This window comes from Neltuma alba, unplaced genomic scaffold (assembly GCF_004799145.2).
Source record: "Neltuma alba isolate B1F8T4 unplaced genomic scaffold, ASM479914v2 tig00010108_pilon, whole genome shotgun sequence".
In the NCBI taxonomy this organism is placed as follows: Eukaryota; Viridiplantae; Streptophyta; class Magnoliopsida; order Fabales; family Fabaceae; genus Neltuma; species Neltuma alba.
The window spans coordinates 47,115-67,334 of record NW_021635060.1 but is presented as its reverse complement, the minus strand read 5'-3'; the positions used below and the strand labels follow the sequence as shown (position 1 = coordinate 67,334).

Sequence of the window (20,220 nt, the reverse complement as noted above, 5' to 3'; positions counted from 1 at the left end):
TCTCATAAGGTTGTTGAATCTTCTAATACACTTATGGTCCATCACCCACATTCTACCCCCTCTTTTATTTCCCCTTCCCATGGTAGTGATGTGTTGTGTTCTAATACTTGTTCATTGGATTACACTTCTTCCACTCCATGTACTATTTCCTGTGACAATACTATGCTCGTTGAACCTCGCACTAACCCTAAAGTGCTAGAGAAAGGTGCTTCTTATGATGAATTTGCAGGGTATAGTGGAGCTGTGAGGTCTCAACCTAAGAAGCCATTGAATTTGATTAAAGCATTAAGAGAGATAGGGTAACCTGTCAAGGTCTTGTGTGAGATTCATCATCCACCATCAAAAGAAGAGACATCATTAGACCCTATAGCTGAACAAGTGATGAGTCCACTTCTTCCACTACATGCTTTGACATTGGATCCTAAGACACTTGCCAAAGGAGCTCTCCAGGTCGATAAAGAGAAATATGACGTAGGTGACTATATCATGGCTTATGTTCCTAGCTACTCCACACCTCATGAAGACTTCAAAGACACTTGGATAGGACCTTTGGAGGTAGTCTCAAAGATTTCAAATAGAAAATACAAAGTGAAGGATGGCTTTGGCAAGCATTTTCACTCCAGAGCTAACCGCCTCTGTCTCTACCACACTAGTTACCAGCCTCCATGATTAAGGTTGTATCTCTCCTTCTCCTTGTTCTTAGTTATCTACATTGAATTCACTGCTATGTGTCGTTGAACAAGTGTGGGGGAGAGATATGCCAGTAGGAAAAGGGTAGTTTTTAAAGTCTGTGTGACGTTTTATCTTTCCACCTTATTCTTTCCAGTTCCAATCATACTGTTGAGTCTTGTTTTGGGTTTCATTGAGGACAATGCAAGATTTAAGTGTGGGGGAGTGTTTAGTACTTTGTTTGTTTTGTTTTGTGCTATGTTTATTTTGTTTGTGTTTAGTTTTCAAACTCTCTTTATGCAAAAGGGACTCATTTTGGGGGTCAATTTTTCAAAATTTTATGCACTTTTGGATTGAATTGGCATGTCTTGTATCTCAATTGCATTTTGGTTGATTGTGATTCCCTACTTGTTAAAATGAATTGTGAATGTCATATGCATTAAGTTCTAAGAGTGGTGCATAGACTAGGCTTGATGAGTGTGATAAGAACAAAAAGCCTAGTTAGAAGGATGTAGGCCTATCTTTCATTTCATTATGTGTGACTCATCCACTTAGTCTATTGTTCTCTAGAACTTGTCTTGGTTCTTGCTTGAAGCTGCATTTGTATTGACATGATTGAGATGACATAGGCATTCATTTAAAAAGCTAGTTCCACCAAAAAGCCAACCTTGAAAAGCTAATCCTTTGTTTAACCCTTTGAGCCCATTATTTTCATTTCTTCACCTTTTTTATATAGGAATGAACTTAATTGTGTTGTATCCATATCTTTTCTTGAGTTAAAAGACCTCTTACATCAATTGAAGGAAGAAAATGGGTGTGAGATTTAGTTGCGGAAAAGTAACCTTTTAGCTGTGATGAAATTCCCTACAAAGAGGAAAATACAAAAAAAAGAAAGAAAGGAAAATAATAAAAAAAAGAATGGAAAAGAAAAAAAAAGTAAGAAAAGAAATATATATATATATAAAAAGAAAAAAAAAGAAAAGAAAAGAGAATAGCAAAATATATATTATTAGAATAAGTGAGCTTTATGGAGTTGTCTTCTATACTCTTATGCATTCAATTGCATACAAGCATTTAGTTTATTCTAATTTCCATTCTCTTTATCTCCCTTCCATTACATCCATGTATTTAACCCTTCATTCATTTGTCTTTCCAACATTACAACCTAATAAAAGTCCTATAGATCTTTTATGTCATTGCTACTAGTGGTGGAGAGCTTAGAACCACTACAAGCATATGGTAGAGCATAGTTAAGTGGATGTTGAGTGAAATTAACCCTTGAGAGTTTGGAGTGAAACACTTATACTTGGGAGGTTTTTTTAGCATTCATTTGGGTTAGTTTTTGCACCATTTGCCTAGTTCTTTTAGCATATGACATGAGCATGGATTTGATGTGAGTATGGAATTGTGATTGCCAAATGTAATTCTTGATGCTTGCATGGTACATTTAGTCTTACCTCTTGTTTTGCATTGAGTGTTTTGCCCAGGAGTGCAAAAGCTAAGTGTGAGGGAGTTGATAAGTCTCATATTTTATATATGTTTCCTAGTCTAAACTTATGCTTTTGTGGTCTTTAATTGTGTCATTTGGATTAGGATAGAGGTTATTGTGCATAAGGGGTATAAGGGTCAATTTTATATATGTTTCCTAGTCCAAACTTATGCTTTTGTGGTCTTTAATTGTGTAATTTGGGTTAGGATAGAGGTTATTGTGCATAAGGGGTATAAGGGTCAATTATGTGCTTTTATATGTTAATTCCTCAGTTTACTTCATTTATTGACTCCTAAGTATTCCACATACCCTAGAATAGATGACCGTGAGCTTAAATTGATGTTACAGGTGATCAAAGGTTGAAGAAGATCAAGGGAAATTGGTTGTGCCTATATTCGTCACGACCATATATGGTCTTCGCCGCGACTAATATTCATCCTAAGGGAAATACCGTTACTTATTTGCATAGTGTCATTTTTAATTTAGTCGCAACCAACATATTGATTAGTCACAATGAATATGTGAAATCTTGAGAGATTTAATTTCAAAACGCATGCTAGTTCGTCATTAAGCAATTTTCTCATTTTTCTGCTTCGTTCCCTCCATCCAGAGCTCTCCCACTTCGTCTCTCTTCACTCCCCTACCATTCTGCATTATCAATCCATCATTTCTACCCCAATTCTTCCATTTCCACTGATTATTCTCCTCTATTTCCCTTCAGATCATTGCTGCTGTGGCTATGGAAGTTGTAGAGCTTGGTGAAGCTGTGATTTTAGTCATGAGAGGCTAGATCTTCATTCCTTGGTGTTCAATGAAGCCAATCTGAGTTCCTGGAACTGCAATTGGGAGTTTCTTCTATCTTAATCTTAGTTTCACTCTCTACATTCATAGATTGTAGTTTCTATGGTTCAGATCTGTGATTTGTGATTGTAAGGAGGTGTAATCTGGTTGTTTTACATTGAGACTGAGATTTGGATTGTATTCTACACTCTAATTGATTAGTTGAATTGATATTTCCTTTTGTTATATTGATTCTTTCTTCCCAAGTGTTTGAATCTCTTGATTAGCTAGTTAGGGTGCTAGTATTGTTAATTAAGAGAGCTAAATACCTTTTGTAGAACATAATCCATATTAGACATTTAGGTGAGTTTGATGATTTAGGGTTCTAGCTCATTGAATTCATTGTTTGAAGAAGATCTTCACAAACCGAGTCTAGTAAAGGAACTAAGCTCAATGAACAAAGGAACTAGGATGATTGGTGGACTTGACCATCAAGGATAATTCATACATTGCATTCACTTCATTCATTAAAATACAGAAATTACAAAGAGTTTAGATAGTTGTACTTAGGTTTTGATATAATCACTAGTTATATACATACTTCATACATCATCCTGATTAAATTGATATTTGTTATATACATATTTGGTGAGAGAGAGTTAGAGAGGATAAATGGAGGAGGCCCTTGATGAATAGATGGTGTGTTAGGTCGAAAATAGGATTTCTAAGAGTTTAAGGGGGTGAAATGGGTCAGATTTGGTGAGTGGGTACCCTAATTTCATGATTAAGGTCTGAATCTGGTTTGCTGATATGAGGCGTTTGATGTGGCATAGGGAAATGTTTGCCGTGACGGAGCTATCCTAAGAGGAGCTTCAATAAAATCTATGAGATTACTGTGATGAAGACATCCCGAATAGACACTGATACACATCTTCAATTGCACCACAACACAAAATCTTCTTTATGGTCATGGTAAAGCTTCCAAGGATAATATTTTAGGCTCTTCTGTTGTGTAATCCCTTGGAATCTAATTTTGGCTCTAATTCTTAAGTGTCCTACAATGAAAAGCAATAATTTAAAGTATTAATTATCTTAGAAATTAATTGAATATAATTAATAACCAATTATAATAATTTTATCCTCATAAAGATACTAACTCAAAGCAAGAACTATTAATCGAAATCAAGCACAATTATCACTAAAAGAGCCACTAACTATGATAAAAGCCCTAGAAATGATATAAAATAACATAGAAGAATTTGGCTCAATCAACTCCCTCACGCTTAACCTCTTGGACAAAGGCAATACAAAACCAAAGCAAGAGAATAGTATAGATACAAATGGGAAACTCTATGAATTCAAAGTAACAAAGCATTAGTGCCATTAACCCAACTCTTCAAACATGCATTCATAGTGATCTAAGTTAATTAGAAGGATTAAAGCAGAGTACAATCAATGCAATGGGAATGAGCAAAAAAGAAAAATACTCAAGGCATAACTGTTTCACTCTACTCACCAAGCTAGGTAATTCTCTCTTAAATCCACTTAACTACTTTACCATAAGCTTGTTAAAATCCTACCTCTCTACTTTTAATGCATAAACGCAATGATCAAGAGAACTTCTAAGGTTATGATGATGGAAAGGGCTAAATGAAATAAGATAAAGTGAAAAGATATGAAATAATAAAGCACCAAGCATTTCAAAAATGGTTTCCAACTATCAATTACTCTATTCTCCTGAAGCACAATCTTGTTCTTCAAACCACCAATGAACTGCCTTATATCAAAACTTTATTTTTTTGGTACCATTTTATTTTGATCTTTCTTTCTTTAGCTTTTCTCAAATATTTTCTTCTATTTCTTTTCCTTTTTGTATTTATTTTTTTTCATTTCATTTTCTTTCTTTTTCTTTGGCAATTCCAAACCGAAGAAGACAAAGTTTAAAACAACATAAATGTAATAGTAAAGTGTTAGAAACTTGAATGTGCAATGCACGGTTTGGCACTTGAGAGAAGATGAAGGCTCAAATGGCTAGCAATGGGTAAAATTATGAGAGTTTATGTTTAGGATGTAGGGGTTTAGAAATGAATGCATCTATTATGCTCATAACATTAATGCAACTAAGTCTTGAATAAGGACTAGAACAAGTTCTAGAAAGTAGTAAGTGTAGTAGATGCAGCACACTATAAATGAAAATTAGGCTCAAAGAATCTACCAACAAGACTAAATCTTGAATGCTTATGCACAAAGATTAATTGTACTCCAAATTAATCACAATAAATCAACTCAATCAATAAAAAGGCAAGCTTAAAGAATTATGACCAATGAAACTAGCACAATCAACCTTGAACAAATAGTAATTCTCATGAGTGTCAATATAAGTTCAAAAACATTCACCAAAGTCTAAGAATACACAAATTCAAGTATAAGTTAATTGAAGCACAAATTTTCAAAAATTTTAACTTAAAATCTTCAAGTTAAGTTCAAAAATCAACCAAAATTTGAATTTTTTTTAAAACAAGATTTTCCAATAAACACATAAAAACACAAACACAATTAATTACTAAATATCAATCCTTCTCCTACATTTAAATTTTGCATTGTTTCCAATGCTTAACCAAGTAAACAATTAAGCACAAGAGAAGAAAAGGCAAAAGCCAAGAACATAAAAGGGAGATTATTGAAATGAAAAATTGCAAGCTAAAGCCAAACTACTTTATTGAAATGAATCACTAAGTTTTCTAAATGAAAAACCTTAAAGTATCATTTAAGTCTAGGGTCTTAATGAATAGCCATCTAATCACAAAACCCTATGAAGCTCACTTAGTGTGTGTATTAGGATTAATTAATATACTTGGTTCAATACAAATCCAAATTAACTCAACAATCAAATAATATCATGCAAGAAAAAGAGTATTAAAAGAATTGCACAGAAGCATATATACAATCACATATATAGAAGCTCACATTTAATATTAACTAATCCAATACACAAGATAATCATCCAAAATTGATTACAATCATAACCAAAATAGTTGAACCATAATTTTACAAACCCTAGATCTAGGAATTCATAAAGGAGCAACTAGAACTATAGACAAAACCAACTCTCCTTTAAAACTCTTAGAACTCATGTCAATCAACTAACTTCAAGAGAATAGATGCCTAGCAATGCATTAGAGCAAGAAGCACCACAAGAAGTAATGATTTCAAGCTACTAATGGTGGATGATGTCATATCCAGCATTATGGTAATTAGAAATAAGAAATATTCTCAAATTATTGAGGATTAAAAATGATAAGAAAAAATAGAAGAATTTCAGTGGAAAATAATTACCATAATTTTCCAAGCTAAAAATAGGAATTTGACTATGGTCAAATGTAAATAAGGAAAAATATTTCCAAGCCTTGGAAAATTAAGGAAAAATAAGAACAATATCCTTTGAGAGTTATATGAAATTATAAAGTTGGTTTTATGACCAAATTACCCTTACAGAAATTACAAGAGAATTTAAGGGCGATTTAGGCTAATTAAGGGATTTTATTTGGAAAATTCCAAATAAATCTTTTTAAGGAGAATAAAATTCCAAGAAAATTCCTATGAGACCCTAAGGAATTATAAGAAATTATGGAATTAAATGAAGACCCTCAAGTATCCAACATTTTTCCAAATACTTGTGAAAAGTGGAAAAATCCCTTAAGAGGAGGAAATTAATTTTTCCTTTTTATTTAATTATTAGGAAATTAATTTTGAGGCCAAGAGGGCAAATTGGAAAGATAAAAATGAGGAGAATAAATTAAGGATCTGACAGAAAATAATTACAGAGGCCAAACTATTGTAATTATAGAAAGGAAGTTAAACTCAGAGCCAAAGTATACTGATAAAGCAAGAGTAGTGTCTTGCAAATCAAATGGATCACATTGAGCCATGTGTCAAGCCCTAAAGGGAGAGGATTTGAACTTGCCAAGTGTCACTCCTCAAATAGAGAGGATCTTGACTTTTGGTAATTAATTTCATTTGGATTTTGTTAATTAAGAAAGAGAAAGCAAGATTAAAGAGGGTAATGACACTTGAATTCTCATTAAAGAGGGTAGTTGGGATATTTTGGCTCATTAAATAAGCTCATCTTCCCCCCCCCATTTTCAGATATTGGTTCGACCAAGGGAGGAAAGGAGAGAAAAGAGAGGGTTTTGAAGAAGGAACAAGGAAAAGCTAGCATCTTGGATCATACAACCAAGGATTTAAGGTTAGTTCTTGGTTCTAGATAGGTTCTTACTTTGTTTTCTTTCTTTCTATGGTTGAAAAATCTGTTCCTCCTCTCCTTTGAATGTTGACTAAATTGATTATTTTGAGGGGAAGGGAGTGTTGTTGATCACACTTGCTAAGACACATCAAAACATGTTAGCTCCTAATGGTTGTAAGTGAGTATAGGTTGTTTTGAAGCATTTTTCTTTGTTGTTTCTTTGAATGTTCATTTCGGCCAAGATGATGAATGAACCCTAGGATGAGTTTTTCAATGTTTTAAGGCTTCCATGATGCTTAAAATGAGAAATGGTGTAAAGTAAACCAAAAGGAACAAGTGTTGGAAGCATTAAAACAAAGTTGTAATTTTTGGTTCAAGTATCCCTAGTGGTTCGGTCAAGGGTAGCTAAAAGGAGGAATTTTATTTTCATAGATCTAAGCACATATTTGGAATCTACATGAAAAACCATGTAGGAATAGATCAAGAAGCAATTTTTAGGGTTAAAAGAAAACAATTTCAAAAATGTGAACAAAGGTGGAAGCTTTAAGGAGCAAGAGTCATTTTTGATTGTGTTCTTGCTTTTCTCGATTGGTTAATGATTCTTACTACCCCTTTTTGTTGGATTGCATTGCTAGGGTTTGATATTTGTGAGGGGAAAGAAGAGAAAGAAAGAAAGCTCAAGCTTTTGGAGCAAGGTAGCAAGTTAAACCTAGCTACTAACACTAATTTGGCATTATTGATTATTACATGATTAATTGCTATTATGTGATTGAACTTTCTTGATTATAATGTGGCTGCTCTTTGTACTTTCTTGCTTTGGCCTTTGCATGATTGATTTTACTAGATGATAAGCATGCTGGTTCACCAATAGTAGTTAATGCAGTTATGTTGATGATGCTTGTTGGTGATATAGTTGGTTAATTTGCTATTGGGATTTCAATGAAATCTCATTCCACAAATGTAATCTAACATTTTAGGACCTGAATCCTCCAAGGGAAAGCTGCAAATTGAAGGTTAAATTTGTGGTGGCTTGCCACAAAATTTCGTGGATCTTTTGGCCATGTATATATTATACTAACAGTGCTGTAACACACTGACACTACCTCGTTCACACCACTTTTGATTAAGCTCCCGAATGTGTTTAGTCATGACATTTGGCATGATTATAGATAATGTTCTGAGCTTCAATTTGATAGCTAAAACGTTAAAAATGGCCAAGTATATGAGTTTTAATGATTTTTCAAAGTTAAAGGATAGAATCTGGAAAGAAGGGTTTTTGGCAAATGGATAGTGTCACCTTTCACAAAAGCCTGATGCTTTTTCCTAAGGAATTGGATCACAACATTATTTTTCCTTGAAATATCACTTAAAGAGATTTAAACAGAATTTTGAACCTCCCCATTTCAATTTTTTTGGAATAAGTTGTGAATTTTTGAAGTTGGACCAAAAAAAACTGGATTTTTACCCGATGAACAGTAAAAATATGAAATTTAGCATTTTTTCAGCTAAAAAGTGAGTCCAAGACCATCCAATGTGGTCTAAAATGATTTTAAATGGAACCTAAGTTGATAAAATAGTAAGGTGTGACAGACGATGAAGGAAAAATTGAAGAAGATGAAGATTTGGTGAGAGAGAGTCAGAGAGGATAAATAGAGGATGATCTTGATGAGTGAATGACATGTTGGGTTGAAAATAGGGTTTCTAAGGGTTTAAGATGAAACATCCTACCTTTAGCCCCTCAGAGTACACGTTTGGAAGTGTTATGGTTCAAGTGGATAACAACACAAGCCCGTGAATTAAAAATTTCAACATAATTACTCGGGTTACTATTCACTGTTTAAATTTCAGATTACAGGTCTAGCTTTGAAAAATCATAACTAATTATACAAAAATCATATTGAGGTGTTCTAAAATTTTACAAAAAGCTCTTTGAAATCTATTTAAGAGAAAAATATCCAATTGGACTTATCCTTGCCCAATTCGTACAGTTTAATCAATAAAGATTACTGTTCATTTGGTAAAATTTGGAACTTTGAGATTCTGTGCCTCAACTTTGAAAATTCATATCTCCTTGTGTACACGTCCAATTGAGGTGATCTAACTCTCATTTTAAATCTTGGGATGTGTACTATAAGTATGCCAAATCTTGTGGCTAAAATCATTCATTTGCTAGGTCAAACTGGAGCTACAAACTCACTGCCCCAGGACCTACGTTATGCCCCTTAACTACTCTTTACTTTAATTCTTTTTATTTCTTTGACATACATAACTTGGGATTACTCTTTCCTATTCATTCTCATACATTTCTATTCATGCTATAAACATTATAATTAAATACATGGCATCATTGGCATCCATAACATAGTTTACAAAATAAGAGAATTATACATTCATTAATAGTCTCATCCATTAACAAGAATAATTCTCCGCTTACTTCTCCTTGCTTCTCATGCCATTATTGCCCATCGTTGATTGACCTAAATGGTTGGTTACGAAGGGGTGAGATTCAAGAGAATCTCAGTAGCAAACATTACCACATACATGCACAAGATGGATGCTAGTGTATGGTATGTAGTTTTTCATAAACTTAAGTTAACTAGTGACATGCCATCATGCTTTATGCTTGGTATAAAAATGCATGGCCATGGGAAACATATTGAAAAGAGCATTTCCAGCAACAATCATCATGTCACAACATCATTCAAACAACAAATGCAAACCAACACATGAGCATACCACATCAGGCATATAAAGGGTAAGTTCACTACCTTGCACCTCAAGCTTTCCTCTTGCTTTTCTTTTGATTCCCTTGACTTCCCAACCATCAGGGCTTTCGGTCAACATCATCAAACATCCTCTTGGATGTTCCAAGGTCCTAAACATAATCACATGGGTCATACAATCCATTAGGACCAAGAGATTATATAAAGTTCAAGATTAACCTTCTTGAACCTAACCCTCCTCTCTTAATTTTGGATTGATGTTCTAGCTTTGTAAAATTATTCCCTATCATTTTGATAAAATTTGGGCAGCACTTCCCCTTAGGAAAATGACTTCCCATCATCATCAAAGTATCATAAAATCAACATATAACTACCATAAACCAACATAGAGAAGTTTGGAAGCCTTACCTTAGTTCCAAGTCACTTCCCCTCTCTAGAATTCTCTTCTTTCTCTCTCTAGTTTTGATTTTGCAAGAGTTTCCCCTCTTAAAATGGTCTTACATGAAAATGAACTATGGATGGGGGGTATTTATAGGCTTCATACTTTCCATAATGCCACACATGCCCTTCTTGAATAAGAGCTCATCCGAGCCCTCTATTCAACCACCTTTCCATGTGTACACATCTTAAGCAACATAGCCTAAGAAGATGACAAGTGTCTTGGTAAGTCATGACTTCAAGAAGCTTGTAGATGCTTCTAGAGATTTCTAGTTCCCTCTAGGTTCTTCTATACTCTTCTTGATTACTCTAGATTCTTTGAACAACTTGAAGAATTCCTTTCATGCCCAGTCATCAACTTGGCATTAAAATAGGGAGGAAATAAATGGAAAATTCGTGTAAAAATATTTTCTTAATTATTTTTCCACTTATCAAGCCAATCTTGCACCGTATCGGATGTTTTTCGGGCTCTGACTTACCCTATACCACCGAGACATCTTCTTCTTAAAATTTTGGCCAATAAAAGGTACATATATGGTACCATTTTAGAGGAGCATAGATGAAAATAATTATCTTTGCTGACAGGCTACTTGACCTTACTGAGTCACGCAGTAGAGATTTCACTATAACGGGTAGACAAAGGACTGTCTAAAATATTCCCATATTGCGTTCTGATTTTTATGCTGTCCATAAATATCTTCTGCTGACTCAATATGATGACTCGTAGGTGTCATGATTACGCTTGGTGACTCAGCATGATGACTCGTAGGTGTCATGATTATGCTTGGTGACTCAGCATGATGACTCGTAGGTGTCATCATTATGCTTGGCGACTCAGCATGCTGACTTAGCATCGTCATGATGGCTCTTAGATATTTTCTTTGGTTTTATCTCCTATTTAGGGGACAAAATTATTTAATATTTGACTGGAGCGTTTTATTCAATCCAGAGCTCTAAAAACTCATCCAAAAATATCATAAAATTCTTCATATTCTAGAGAAAATCTGTGAATTTTCTCAGGTCATAACTCAACCTGGAGCCCCATTTAAAAATCATTCTTTAAAATGCCCTTTTTCGGCATAACTAGATTTTAAGTATTCTTAAAGCCATTTTACTGGTCTTCTGGGGATGAGACTAATTTTATAATTTTCTAAAGTCTCTTAGATCATACATCCCCATTTTATCATAATTTTCTGAGGTTTCCTTATGACTCAAACAATTAAATCTACCTCTACATCTCAAACTGAGCCATAAACTTATAAATTCCTTTTAAGTTATCTTAGGGGTATTTTCATCATCTCTCTTTACAAAAGAGCCTTAGAATATTATTTTCCATTTTCTGGGATTTTCTTAGAATTTTCTAAGTACTTTCCATTTTTACCCTTGATGGCCGTAACTTTCTGAATTTACAATTTTACCCCTGCTTAGGGTCAACCGCATAAAACCATCTCTTTGAGGCTTATAACTTAACCTTTGGTGTGTATCTAGCCTATTTTCTCTTTCTGAGCCTTTGAGACTTTACTGGAGCCTCTAACTTTGATTACACTTTAGACCCTTAAAACTTTCACGTTACAGTTTAGTCCCTGAAACTGCTTTAACTTCCTTTCTCATCTTTAGGACCTCTACTAAAAAGGGGTCTTGTAGCCTATCCCATTCAGGCTTTTTCTAGTACTTCTAGGCCCAAAAATTAGGATGTTACATAAGAAGGCGAAATGGGTCGAATTTAGTGAGTGGGTACTTTTTTTTAAAATTAAGATTTGATCTGGTTTGCTAATATGAGGACTTTACTGCAATGTAGGGAATTGTTTGCTGCAGTGAAGCTATCCTAAGAGGAGCTCTATTAAAATTTGTGAGGTTACCGTGACAAAGATGAATTGTGGCTGCAGCGAAAACATCCTGAATAGACACTGATGCACATCTTCCAATTAGGCCACGACACATAATGTTCTTGATCGCAGTGAAGCTTCTAGGGACAATATTTTGGCTTTTGTATTATGTAATCCTTTAGTCTCCAATCTTGGCTCTAATTCTGAAGTGTCCTACAATAAAAAGCAACAATTTGAAGCATTAATTGTCCTAGAAATCAATTGAATACAATTAATAACCAATTATGACAATTTTATCCTTAAAAAGACACTAACTTAAAGCAAAAACTCTTAATCTAAATCAAGCACAATTAACACTAAAAGAGCTACTAACCATAATAAAAGCCCTAAAAATGATATAAAATAACATAGGAGAATTAGACTCATTTACTAAGGCATTATGGAGGCTGATAGCTCTTGTTGAAGAAACGAAGGCGGTCCTTTTTTACTCGGAAGAATCGACTTTTAGTGTCCTTCATTACAACCTTCCCATGCTAGCATGTTGATAGAACTTTAAAGGGTCTAATTAATTTGGCCCGTTTCTTAGCTACTAGTGTCTAATAGGTAGACAGCAGACCCCATACTTCAGTACTAGTTTTAATCTTCATAGCCTCCTCAGGAGTTGATAGAAAAAGGCCTTCAGAGACCAGATCAATGATCTTAAAGCAGTTAATCTAGAAGGGAGGGAAAGTGGTGGAGGGTGTCTTAATTTTCTCCTCCTTTAAATAGGACATGGGAGACACAGGCTCCTTGCTCTCCTCCTCAAAATCCACTTTGTCACTATCTATAGCAGCAACCACTATCTCTTGATAAGCTCCCTCAGTTAAGGATGTAAAGATGGTAGAGTGGATAGCAATTGGAGCTGCAACAAGTCCATGCACAGCATTCAGGGCAGGCAACTCCCTGAAAAGGTTGAAATGTTTTTTCTCCTTGGAAGTCTTTTATGCTCTACTAACACCTGTAATAGCATCAGAAACAAAGCCTTTGTTGAGCTTATAAGGGTTAATAGAAGACTTCTTATCACACCTTCTTAGTTACCTCATTATATATCAATTGGAACCATTTAAAGTCATTTCCCAAAGCTTAGGAATGGAAAATTTTTCATTTTAAATTTTTAAATTTCAGATTTTCATACACTATTCAATGAATTCTGGCCCAACTTTGAAAATTCACTTAAAGCTTTCCATGAGTTCTTTAAGGGGAAAATACTCATTGGCCTTGATTCCGTTAGAAACAACACCAAAAAATTTGAAAAATGCTTTGTTCATATAGTAAATTTTTGAATTTTCAGTATTTTAGCCCAACTTTGAAAAGGCATAACTCTTAGCATAAAACTCTAAATTTAATGATTTACCTTTAAAGTCATTTCCCAAAGCTTAATGAAGTTAATAGAATAATTCTGTATATCTTATTATTGAATGAGAAGGAATACATCATATATATAACCGAACTAAAGATAAGATACTGCTATCTATCCTATCTAATCTAATACGGAAAAGATAAATGAGTAACTGAAAAACTAATTAATAAGTAAAACTAAGTTTATTTGGCTTGGGCCTTGGGCTTTGTCTTTCAACACTCCCCTTCAAGCTGGAGAATAAATGTTGACCATTCCCAGCTTGCTCTTTAGTCCTTCAAATGAATCTCTTGGTAATGGCTTAGTGAGTAAATCTGCTACTTGACTTTTGGTTCCGATGTAGGACAATTTGATGTTGCCTTCTTCAATTTTCTCCCTGATGAAGTGTCTATCAATTTCAACATGTTTTGTCCTGTCATGATGAACAGGGTTTCTAGCCATGTCTATAGCTGACTTATTATCACACCATAGTTTCATCGGTGCATTGTGCATAAGTCTCAGTTCTTTTAGAACTCTGATTATCCAGATCCCTTCACAGACTCCGAGAGCCAAGGCCCTTAGTTCTGCTTCAGCACTACTCCTAGAGACCACGGGTTGCTTTTTACTTCGCCAAGTCACTAGGTTGCCCCACAAGAAAGTAGTATACCCTGTGGTGGATCTTCTATCCAACCACGATCTTCCATGGTCTGCATCAGTATAAATTTCTATACTTCTAGACCCATCCTTTCCAAAAAACAATCCCTTTCCTGGATTCATTTTTAAGTAGTGCAGAATTCTCTGGACAGCTTCCATATGATGCTCTTGGGGTTTATTCATGAATTGACTTACTACCCCTACAGCATAACTTATATCTGGACGAGTATGAGCTAAGTAGATAAGTTTTCCTACTAGCCTTTGATACCTTCCTGTGTCGACAGGTATACCATCCGCTTTGTATTCTAAGTTGCAGTCTGCCTCCATGGGAGTTTCTGCAGGTTTGGCTCCAAGCATCCCAGTTTCTTGCAGTAAATCAAGAGTATACTTCCTCTGGGAAACACTAATTCCCTTTTTAGATCTAGCGATTTCCATCCCGAGAAAATATCTTAGTTGTCCAAGATCCTTCATCTCAAACTCAGTTGCTAAGGATTTCTTCAATCTTCTTATGGCATCCTCGTCATTTCCTGTAATTACAATATCATCCACATATACTATAAGGACAGTTATTCGGTTTCCTGCATGCCTTATGAACAGGGTATGATCTGATTGGCCTTGTGTGTATCCCATTTTTTTCATGGTACGAGAAAATCTCCCGAACCAAGCTCGAGGGGATTGTTTCAGCCCATACAACGACTTCTGCAGTTTACAAACCTTTGAAGAACTATTACTGGAATTCTGTAATCCAGCTGGTATCTCCATATATACTTCCTCTTCGAGATCCCCATTTAGAAAAGCGTTTTTTACATCTAGCTGGTAGAGAGGCCACTCTAGATTTGCTGCTACTGATAGGAGAACCTTAATGGTGTTAAGTTTTGCTACTGGGGCAAAGGTTTCCTGATAGTCAATTCCGTAGGACTGTGTATATCCCCGGGCTACAAGCCTGGCCTTATACTTACTTATGCTTCCATCTGGATTGTATTTTATAGTAAACACCCATCTGCAACCCACTGTCTTCTTTCCTGGGGGTAGATCAGTGATTTCCCATGTTCTGTTTTTCTTCAAAGCTTCCAATTCTTCTTTAACAGCCTGCTTCCAATTTGGGTTCTCGATTGCCTCATGGAATGTCCTTGGTATCCTCTCATTTGAGAGATTTGTAGTAAATGCCTGCATTCTCGGTGATAATTTATCATATGAAACAAATTTGCTAATTGGATGCTGAGTACAAGATCTCACACCTTTTCTGAGAGCAATAGGCCAACCGAGATCATCAGGATTTAACATTGAGTCAGAGTCCTGGTCATGCCTTGGAATGGGAGGGACTCTAGTTTCTTGTTGCTCTTCTACATCATCTGACTCTGCGTTTTGCTGCTGGTCCACCCTTATGTTATTTTCCGCACTGGTTCCCAAGTTGGTGTGGTTAGGTTGAGAGTTTTGGTGTTGTGGGATTGTTGATTCAAGGTTGTCTATTGGCTCAGGTTCAGGGACAATAGGTGAATTAGTAGGGATATCGATGTTTAGGTGTGTTGAATCTGGAGTTAGCCATTCGTTAATGTCATAATTCTCCCCCTGAATGGGTATTTTGGGATAATAAGCATCGGCCTCAGAAAAAACAGCATCTTTAGTGACATAGACCCTTTTTGTTGTCGGGTGATAACATCGATATCCTTTTTGAGATGGGGAATAACCAAGAAAGATACATTTTAATGCTCGGGGCTCAAGCTTGTTACCATCATTATGGTGTATGTATACTACACAGCCAAATACTCTCAAGGGAATGTCTGAGACTAAGGGTGAACTGGGGTAGGTTGCAAGCAATTTTTGTATAGGGGTTTTGTAGTCTAGGACTCTTGAGGGCATTCGATTGATCAAGTAGGTTGCAGTGAGAATAGCTTCTCCCCAGAATGAGTTTGGAACATTTCGGGCAATCATAATGGCTCGAGTTATTTCTAGGAGGTGTCGGTTTTTTCTCTCGGCAATCCCATTTTGTTGGGGTGTGTAAGTACATGAGGTTTGATGGTGGATTCCCTGTTGATCAAGGAATTCCTTAAAGGCTGTACTAAGGTATTCTCGTCCATTGTCACTTCGTAATATTCTAATTACCCCTTGAAACTGAGTTTTTATAAATGCGTGGAAGCTTTTGAAAACTCTAAGAATTTCAGATTTTTCTTTCATCAAGTATACCCAAGTCACTCGAGTGTGGTCATCAATAAAGGTCACAAACCACCTAGCATTAGAAGTTGATTTAATTCTTGTGGGTCCCCAAATGTCACTGTGTATTAGGGTGAATGGTGATGTTGGTTTATAAGATTGTTTAGGATAGGAGGTTCTTGTTTGTTTGGCAAGTTGACAGGTTTCACACAAAAAGGGAGCTAAATTCTTATTAAATAAGTCTGGAAACAAGTGCTTCATATAATCAAAATTGGGGTGGCCTAGCCTAGAGTGCCATAGTAATACATCTTTATTCAAGGAATCTGAACTAAATAATGCCTTGCTCACATATTTATCTGTGCCTTCAAGATAATAGAGTCCATCCCATTCCTTAGCAACGCCAATCCTCCTCTTCGCTGTCAAATCCTGAAAAACGCAACCAACATCGTCAAAGATCACTCTACATTGATGACTCTTAGTTACTTTGCTTACTGAAAGCAAATTACATGCCAGTTCTGGAACAAATAAAACATTCTGCAGCTCTAATTTCTCAAAAATTTTGACAGTTCCAACACCACAAACTTTGGAAAATATTCCATTTGCAACTTTCACCTTTAGGTTCTCGTGGTGACAATACTTTAAGGTTTGGAATAAAGATTTGTTACCGGTCATATGATCTGTAGCTCCTGAGTCAACGATCCAAGTATTATCATTGGTCATTATGGCATTTAGAGCTATGATAGAATTACCTGACTTTACCAGATTCGCCTTTGGAGTTACAGATGAGTTATTGTGTCTCTCAAGGATCCGTTTGAGTACTTGTAATTCTTCCCGGCTTAAGGTTTCTCCATTCTTCTCCTCATCTACTACTGCAGAATAGCTCCTGCTTTCAGGTCTTCTTCTTTGTTTTAGATTAGCTGGTTTGCCATGCAGCTTCCAGCATATGTCCCTGGTATGACCATTTTTGTTGCAATGATCACACCAGCCTTTTGAATTCTTCTTTCCTCTTGGTTCAGGTACATTACTGCCTTGTACTGTCAAGGCAGAGTTTTCTGATGGTGTAAATATATTCTGAGTGAGTTGCTTCCTGCTCTCTTCACATTTTACCATGTTGAATGCTTCAAATAACGATGGCAGCTGCTTTAATCCCATGATTCTTCCTCTCACGTCTTCAAATGCATCTATCAGGCCGAGCAGAAATTCATAGGTCCTCTCTTTCTCAACTATTTTTCTATATAATTGAGCATCATCACTGCAACTCCATTCATGGATATCAAACATATCCAGCTGCTGCCACAGGCGTGTAAGGGCAGTATAATACTGAGTTACAGTCATAGAACCCTGTTTTAGCTCTTTTTGTAGTCTCTTAATATGAAATAGTGCTGCAGTGTTGTCTATGGCAGAATAGGTTCTTCTTGCTGCGTCCCATATCTCCTTTGCTGTCTTAGCAAGTAGGTAGCCTTCACTAATCTCTACGGTCATCGAGTTACACAGCCAAGTCATTACAAGGTTGTTCTCAGCAAACCATGTATTATAATTACTGTCACCAGGTTTTGGCTGTGGGGCTTCTCCCGTGATGTATTCTTCCTTCCTTCTTCCTCTCAAATACATGAGAACGCTTTGAGACCATTGTAAGTAATTGCTTCCATTCAGTTTATGGGCAATTATCATTTGTTGTGTCTCAGCGGAAGAGACCGGTTCTGTTCCCATCGGAGATGATGTAGACGAAGAGGAAGCAGATTGTTGTGATATTATACCTGCTGTAAGAGCCGAGGGTGGCGGGTTTGGGTTACCTCCGGATCGTCTCATTGATCCGAACAAGGGTGGAAGTTCCTCCATCGTCGTCTGCGTCCGACTCGTGTAACCAGTTCTTCAAGTCGCGACTCGTGTAACTGGTTCCTGGTCGTTGGTACGCGTCTCTGAATCGCCGAGTAGTTTCAGGTCACTGGTACGCGTCTCCGAATCGCCGAGTAGTTTCAGGTCGCTGGTACGTGTCTTCTGAATCGTCGAGTACTTCTGGTCGCAAGGAGGCTTCTGGTCGCAAGTTCACATCTCTGAGTCGCCGAGTATCTCTGGTCGTAGGCTCACATCTCCGAGTCGCCGAGTTCCTCTGGTCGCAAGTTCTCGTCTCCAAGTCGCCGAATATCTCTGGTCGCAAGGAGGCTTCTGGTCACCGGTTCACGTTTCTGGGTCGTCGAGTACCTCTGGTTGCAAGGAGGCTTCACGTAACTTTACCAGATCGTGAAGAACAGGGCCGAATTTGCACCCGCTCTGATACCATGAAGTTAATAGAATAATTCTGTATATCTTATTATTGAATGAGAAGGAATACATCATATATATAACCGAACTAAAGATAAGATACTGCTATCTATCCTATCTAATCTAATACGGAAAAGATAAATGAGTAACTGAAAAACTAATTAATAAGTAAAACTAAGTTTATTTGGCTTGGGCCTTGGGCTTTGTCTTTCAACACTTAAGAATGAAAAATTTTCAATTTCAAATTTTCTAATTTTGGATTTTTATACACTATTCACAGAATTCTAGGCCAACTTTGAAAATTCATAAGGAGTGGTTTCAATTTTCACTTAAAGCTTACCATGAGTTCTTTAAGGAAAAAATACTCATTGGCCTTGATTCCATCTGAAACAACACTAGAAATTTTGAAAAATACTCTATTCATATGATAAATTTTGGAATTTTCAGTATTTCAACCCAACTTTGGAAGGACATAACTCTTAGCACAAAACTTCAAATTTAATGGTTTACTGCTTGTTTTTAAGCTAAAAATGAGATCTATGTGCCTATAAAATTTGAGGTTCAGATTCCACCATTTGCTTATTAGTTTATGTACCATAAGATTGGGACTGTTTAGGGAAATTTTATCCCCTAATCCCATTTTTCTTGAATTTTATTTCCTTTTTCCTTTTACCATACCTTTTAGACATTCCATCATTTATAATTTCAGCATTTGGGCACATTATACCAATATGGATACAATATAATATTATCCAAGATCCATAATAAAATTGACATAAAGTGCGTCAAAACATTACATAATATTTCCTAATGTTATGGAACCATAAAGCTCCTTCATTCCAACAACATTTCTTTGCCTTGGTCCATGGATGAGCGACCCCCTAATTAATTCATGAATTGACATAGGAGGAATGAGATTTTATAAAAATCTCAGTAGCAATGAATTATAATTCTCATGTTCATCGAGCAAAGAGTAATATGTCATGTAATAGCACTTCAAGACATCCTCAAGTCATGCAATTTCATACTATGCATTCAATCAAAAGAGGAGTCAAACACACTTTCACATTAACATGTTATCATGCATTTGGCCAAAGCACATCAAGTATCATCAAATCAACCATTCCTCCACATAGATTCCTCAAAGCAAAGCAATTAACACAACACATTAAACAAACAAGATAAACAATCAAATTATAAATTCAATGCTACCTTTCATACTTGATAGGTTTCGGCCTGCTTGGGACAATTAATCTCCCCTTGTATTCTCCTCATAAAACCTATCAATTCAAGTATAATCGTAACCCACATTAACAATCATACAACTTAAATGCAACACTTTAACCTTAACCAACATAATTTTCCGTTTTTTCTTTGATTTTTAACAATTTTATTCCTCTTTTACATTCCATAATCTATTGGCTCAATCCTACACAATTTTTCATGAGGAATTCAAATATCTAATCAGATTTTTAAGAATCAAACTCCTTCCCTCTAAATCTGCCATGGTTGAATAGGTGTATATAGTTTTCAAAAATTTTATTTTTGATTCTAATGATTTTAAACACTTCCCTTTAGTATATTCCTACACAAAACCATATTTTAAATCC

General features: G+C 35.7%; 1 protein-coding gene and 1 long non-coding RNA gene across 2 annotated transcripts; one reads left to right on the top strand and one right to left on the bottom strand.

Moving 5' to 3' along the window:
• Positions 1-16,691: 16,691 nt before the first annotated feature.
• LOC114754204 (uncharacterized) lies at positions 16,692-18,200 on the bottom strand. The gene is made up of 2 exons (XM_028942975.1): positions 17,098-18,200; positions 16,692-16,774 (listed from the first exon to the last, which is right to left on the bottom strand). The coding sequence occupies exons 1-2, from the start codon at positions 18,185-18,187 to the stop codon at positions 16,740-16,742; spliced, it is 1,125 nt and encodes a 374-aa protein (XP_028798808.1). The 5' UTR covers positions 18,188-18,200; the 3' UTR covers positions 16,692-16,739.
• A 48-nt stretch (positions 18,201-18,248) lies between these two features.
• LOC114754205 (uncharacterized) lies at positions 18,249-18,767 on the top strand. Its single transcript, XR_003741133.1, has 2 exons — positions 18,249-18,289; positions 18,329-18,767. It is a non-coding gene; the product is annotated as an uncharacterized LOC114754205 (long non-coding RNA).
• The last annotated feature ends 1,453 nt before the right edge of the window (positions 18,768-20,220 follow it).

Bases quoted from the DNA above. Each gene is read 5' to 3' on its own strand.
- LOC114754204 (XM_028942975.1), bottom strand. From the start codon at position 18,187: ATGGAGGAACTTCCACCCTTGTTCGGATCAATGAGACGATCCGGAGGT. The intron at 16,775-17,097 runs GTAATTCTATCA...TGCGTTTTTCAG, and splicing joins GGCGAATCTGGTAAAGTCAG to GATTTGACAGCGAAGAGGAG.